Source organism: Hevea brasiliensis, chromosome 16 (assembly GCF_030052815.1).
Source record: "Hevea brasiliensis isolate MT/VB/25A 57/8 chromosome 16, ASM3005281v1, whole genome shotgun sequence".
NCBI classification, from domain to species: Eukaryota; Viridiplantae; Streptophyta; class Magnoliopsida; order Malpighiales; family Euphorbiaceae; genus Hevea; species Hevea brasiliensis.
The window spans coordinates 49,192,471-49,198,492 of record NC_079508.1 but is presented as its reverse complement, the minus strand read 5'-3'; the positions used below and the strand labels follow the sequence as shown (position 1 = coordinate 49,198,492).

The 6,022-nt window shown below is 28.6% G+C and overlaps 1 protein-coding gene across 1 annotated transcript; it reads left to right on the top strand.

Moving 5' to 3' along the window:
- Positions 1 to 2,635: 2,635 nt before the first annotated feature.
- LOC110635988 (protein MKS1-like) lies at positions 2,636 to 3,909 on the top strand. Its single transcript, XM_021785493.2, has one exon. It carries the CDS (start codon positions 2,832 to 2,834, stop codon positions 3,528 to 3,530), a length of 699 nt encoding a protein of 232 aa, XP_021641185.2. The 5' UTR covers positions 2,636 to 2,831; the 3' UTR covers positions 3,531 to 3,909.
- Positions 3,910 to 6,022: the final 2,113 nt, after the last annotated feature.

The window sequence follows — 6,022 nt, the reverse complement described above, 5'->3', positions numbered from 1 at the left end:
CAAATAGATCATACTAAACCCCAAGAGCTAATTTCGATCAAGCATATAATGAACAAAAATGTGAATAACAGAAACATAACAAGAAGCAAAACAAGGTTTAGCAAGAAGGAACCAGGTGCAAGATGAAGAAGAAGAAGCAAATATGGAACTAGGGGCAAACAGCAAACATGAAAAAGGTAACAAACACAAAGTAAGCACAACGAATAAGAAGCAAATAGAGAATCTACCTTGTTTGGATGTCCCTTTGCTCTAATGCCAAAACTGATGTGAACCTTCAAGTAATTGGTAACTTGAAAATCCACATTCAAGAATTAAAGGAACAATATGGAAAGCACCAAATCAAGATGTATGAATTTGATTTTTTGAATCAACACAATCAAATTGCTGTGTAATTCAAAGAAAATATCTGAAATTCTTGACCTAATTCATATGGAGAATGAATAAACCAAGAATATTATGCATATTAAACATTGAAAGATAGAAATCTCAGCAAGTTAATGAGCTTCACAAGAACAAAGATAACAGCCAATTTACTCACTACAAGAGCAGAAATAATCTTTCATTAATATTCAAAGTGTGTCCTCCACTTCCTCATTACACTTGTATTTATAGTCTCTTGGCTCCAAAGCTAAAGACAAAAATATCCCTACTTTAGTAACAGCTGTAAGGAGCTTTAAGTCCAAACAAAAATTAATCTATAAAAAGACTAAAAACTTCTAATAAAAAGTAAATTTAATACAGCAGCAAATAAGGCATTTAAGTCCAAAAGAGAGGTGGTTATAATAGCAAGGAATATTCTTTTAAAAAAGGTGTCAGCAGATGCATGTACATGGGTTGAATCTGGTGCATGCATATCCACAGATTATTCTATGTAACATAATGCTCCACATGACACCTGGTCACTTCCAAGCTTAATTTTTACCAAATTTAATCTTTTATAATTTTTTCATGCCATTCCAGCTTATAATTCTTGCTCTTTAAGATTTCACAAATTAAATTCTGAAGTGATTTAGTCCTAGCTCTAGTAATTGGACCTTGGATAAATTCCTTTTGTGTGGATGTAGCTTGATTCTCATCATATTAGAATTTATTATTTCGAATAATAATTTTTTAAAAATTAATTTTACACCTAAAACGTGTCGTTTTGTATGCGTAAAAAGTATTGTATCAGCACTTGGCAATCGATCAAAATTAAATTTCATGATAGAATTATAAATAAAAAAATTAAAATTTTATTAACCATTTATATAAATAAAAACTATTATATAATAAAATTTATTAATTTAATTAATAAAATATTTATCCATAAGATTTTATTATAAAATATAAAAAAAATATAATAAAATTATTTTAATTATTCTAATTTTAAATATGTCTTATCAAACTCACAAAAAATTAATGGGTTTATAAATAAATACATTAATTACTAGTTAACAAGTGGAAGGACTTGTTCGAGTCTGGAGACCCCCACACGACCGCTAGGACGAAGGACTAGTCGCAGACCCTGTCTACCTAGAGACAACTTCAACTCCTGCATTGACCTGTATCATTCATCCTAATTTCCTGTACCCTTTTTTCTCATGCTTCATTAAGGATTAATTAATGGTAAAGAAAATGACCATTACAACTAAATATTTATGTACATGTTTTTCAAGAAAACTAATTAAAATATACCCTAATGTAACATTATAATCCTCTGATTATTTTTTAAGTTTATTTGGTATTATTATTGAAATTATTATTAAAAAAATATTTTTTAAAATATATTAATTAGGGAATATTAAATAATAATTTAAAATTAAATATAATAAATTTTAATTATAAAAAATATTAAAATAGTAAATTAACTCACTTATCATTGTTTAACCAGAAGCTTCTTAATTTAACATGTTTTTCAAACTTGTGTAAATTTCAAAGTGGAATAAAATCACTCAAATGTCTTTTCATTTGGAAATCACCACAAATTCATGGGCCGGAGATAAAATGTTAATCATGTGCTCTTTTATTTGCACTCAAGTTTTTTTTTTTTTTTGTCTGTTTTAGTTGTCTTTAATCAATTGATTTAATGTAAATTAACTTGATAATAAGACGAAATCACATTTTTAATGTTAAAAAAATTAATTATTAATAATAATTAATTTAATAATAAGATTCAATTAATATTTTCATTAAAATTAATAATTCAAGTCTTACCGACTCCCACTCTTATGTCGAACTAATATGGAAGGGAAATTTCAACGAGTGTGATGGGCCTCTCCACATCAACTTGCACCCCAGCACCCGAGTTTCTGCCACGTGCTAGCAGACCTCACATATATAAACCCAACTTAAATGCTTCAATCGTGTAAAAGTCATGCACGATGAACCCAATTCCAAGTACAAACTACAGCCAAAATGGTAAAAAGAAACAAAAGCAATTGCTATAAGTAGCTCTTAGATATGCCTACCTGGAATCCTACATCATCTTCCAGTCTCTGACGTGGCATATGATATGACCCTTTCCGCATGTATAGCTTCAAGCAAAGCTTGGGAGTTGCATTGCATAGGGACATGTTCAAACATTCACAACGCCACACGAAACCGGCCATCTCTTACTAGAAAAAATAAAAAATTACTTTACTATAGTAGACTATCTTTACCTATTTATTTATTTTTTTAATTTCCTTTGACTTGTTCTATCTGAAGGATTTCTCTCCGTCTCCTATATAAATTACCCTTATTTTTAGATATTCTAGTAATGCTTGTCTTGTCCTCGCATTCACCATCTCCATCTCCATCTTTTCTATTCTCCTTCTGCTTCTGCTGCTCTTCGTCTCTATTCATAGTAGAGCATGGATTCGTCTGACTTTCCTGTTAGCAGATCTCCAAGAAAAGAACTTCAGGGTCCTAGACCACCTGCTCTTAAAGTCCGTAAAGATTCACACAAGATCAAGAAACCCCCTGTAGCTCCACAACCATCACAACAACAACAGCAACCAACGCAGCCGCGACCACCGGTCATAATCTACACAGTTTCACCGAAAGTCATCCATACAAACCCTAGTGACTTCATGACCCTTGTGCAACGCCTCACAGGCTCTTCTTCTTCTTCCTCTGCTACTAATTATTCGACTTCTAATCCCTTTAATAACGATGGTGGTGCAATATCGCCGGCGGCAAGGTATGCAACGATAGAGAAGGCGAAGTCACCGAAGGAGAAGAGTAAGGTAGATAGTGGCGATGTGGGTTTGTTGGATGGGATAGAAATGGGTCAATTAATGGAGAGAAAAGGTAATTTGTTTCCTGGTATTCTTTCACCAGGGCCTGCTTCACTTCCTCCACTGCCATCAAATTTCTTCTCTCCACAGTCCGATCCAAACATGGTTGGCTTCTTCCATGATTTGAGCCCTGTGCTTCACGGTAACAGGACTTTCATGGAGGGAAGTTTCATGCCTAGTCCTTCAACCTTTGTTTCTCCTCACCTGACTTCTCCAACTCCATCTATAGACCTCTTCAACAATTTCAATTTCAACAATATCTTTGACCAGTGAATTTCTTTTTTTTTTTTTCACTTTTTTTTCTCTAGGGAGACATATATAAACATAATTAGGATCTTTATTTAATTTTTATAAATCTCTTGCTTTGCTTTTGGTGTATCCTCTTCATGGTGAGGATGATAGAGAAGAAGAAGAAAGGGATCACTAGGTTGGAAATTTGATGATCTTTGATTACTTATCGGTAGGTTAGCAAGTTGCGGGCTTGTTAATGGCGCCATGTTTAATTTCTTTGTTTTTAGTTTTGGTGGGTCATTTGATAGGCAAATTCAGCTTTATTTTTATGTTGTAGATCTATTTTTCTAATACCCATTCTTTTGTCATGTACCTTATGGCATGTAATTTGAAACAATATTAACATTTTGGTTCCTCGGTATGTTGAAGTTCTCTTCCAATTCGAATCTTTGAATGCCAAAATTGCCACATTTTGTGAGCAGAAATGCCAATTTCTATGCACTTTGGAAGCCACCCACTTTATCTTTGTCTGTTGGGTTGTTATTGAGTTTCTACTATTTAATTAAATTATACCCCCTCCGAATTTAATTCAATAATTTTTTTCAAATTTTTATACAAAAATTGAAAAAATAATTAGATAATATTATTTTTATAAAAAAATTAATAATTAATTAAAATATTCTTATAATATTATTGGAATGTAGAAATGCATTAAGAAAAGATAAATATATTAAAAATAATAATAAATAAAGGCACAATTAAAAAAAATAGCATTTTTTATTTTTTAAAACAGTAAATAAAGTGAGATAATTTTTTTTTTCTAAATCATCTATTACAATAAAATTAGTAGGGATGGCAATGGCCGAATTTTTATAGGTACCCAACCTGATAGAATTTTTCGGATAATGTAATTAAATTTGGATCTAATTCGGATTTTTGTGGATACTTAATCCTATCGAACTCTAATAAAATGGGTTTGAGTGGTATTCAGGTTTTAAATGTTGGATATCCGTTACCTGAATCCGTTTATATAAATACTTAATTAAATATAAAAAATATATATTTTTTATAATAATATTTATATAAATTTTATATATTTTATTTTAAATAAAATAAAATTTAAATATTTTATGAAATTATTAAATTTTTAAATGTAAATTATTTAAAAAAATAATTTTTTATATAGATTAATAATTAAAATATAAAAAAATAAATAAATTTATATATTTTTCAAGTAATAATATTCAGGAATTAAAAATAAATTTTAATTAAATCTAAAATAAATTTAAAATTTAAAAATATTAATTAAATTTAAATTTAAATAAGATGAATTTCATAAATATCCTACTTATTGCTATTCCAAGATGGAATGCAACGGAGGGAATAACCCATTAGAGCCAAGTTTTTTTTTTTTTTTTTTTCTCATTGAATCCAACAACAGTGAACAAATCTAAGGTGGTAAATATTAATGGAGAGGTTCTGAATTATGGAATTCAAAAAGGGTTGATATCACATTACCCCCCCCATTCAATCAATGTTCATGAAAAATCATATGGCCCCTAAGTAATATATCTGAACATTAAGATGAAGAAAAGGGTAAAAAAAAAAAAAAAGTTTGTTTTAAGCTTTTTTTTTTGTTTTTTGTTAAATATGAATTTTGCCACTTCATATGCATAAATAAAACCAACCAAACCTATTTACTAGATTTAATTTTATTAAATTAACTATGCACATTCAGAAACCAAACTTTAATTAATTATTTAGCTGATCATAAATTTCAGTAAAAAAAATTTACATCAACCTTAATTATTATGAATAGAAATTCACTGAAGACTAGCTCATGGCTCTTACATGATACTTGTGGCATTTCTTTGACCATTTGAGCTCTTTAAAAATATATATAAATATGGGTCAACATCTACAATTACATATTATAAATATCATTCACACAGGAAATCAACAGAAATTAATTAACAAATTAAAAAAAAAATGTGGAGTTGGACCTTCCAACCTCTCTATTCCAATATGGGCGGTGGGTTAAACCACGTTTTCTTCTTACATGGAAAAAAAAAAAAACTTTTAATTTCTTTAGTTTTCTTTTAGCATTTTACAAGCACAAATAACCATGCCGCGTGTTAACACCGCATACACACATATATTATACAAAGTTAAATAATTAAAATATATTGTATTAATATGAAAACACTTATAATGATATTGTAATCGATGATGATAATAAAAATAAAGTAAAAATAAATTCTCTTAGATTAATATATAAAAATTAAAAAAAAATAAATGAGAGTGACTAATTTTGTTGAATTTTGAGTGAATTATTTTTTTAGTTTACATTGACAGAATCTCTACTTATATTTTTAAGAACATCTTTCCTTCTTTTTTGTAATTAAATATAAAATTAATCAAAAACAACTGTATAAACTTTTTCAATTATACAAATATTGTTAGAGTATATAAAAATTTGATTAAATGCTTATTTTATTATAATTTTGTTGAAATTTAATTATTATTTTTAAAAT

What these genes read in the sequence shown, in the direction of transcription:
- LOC110635988 (XM_021785493.2), top strand. Translation starts at nt 2,832, where the DNA reads ATGGATTCGTCTGACTTTCCTGTTAGCAGATCTCCAAGAAAAGAACTT.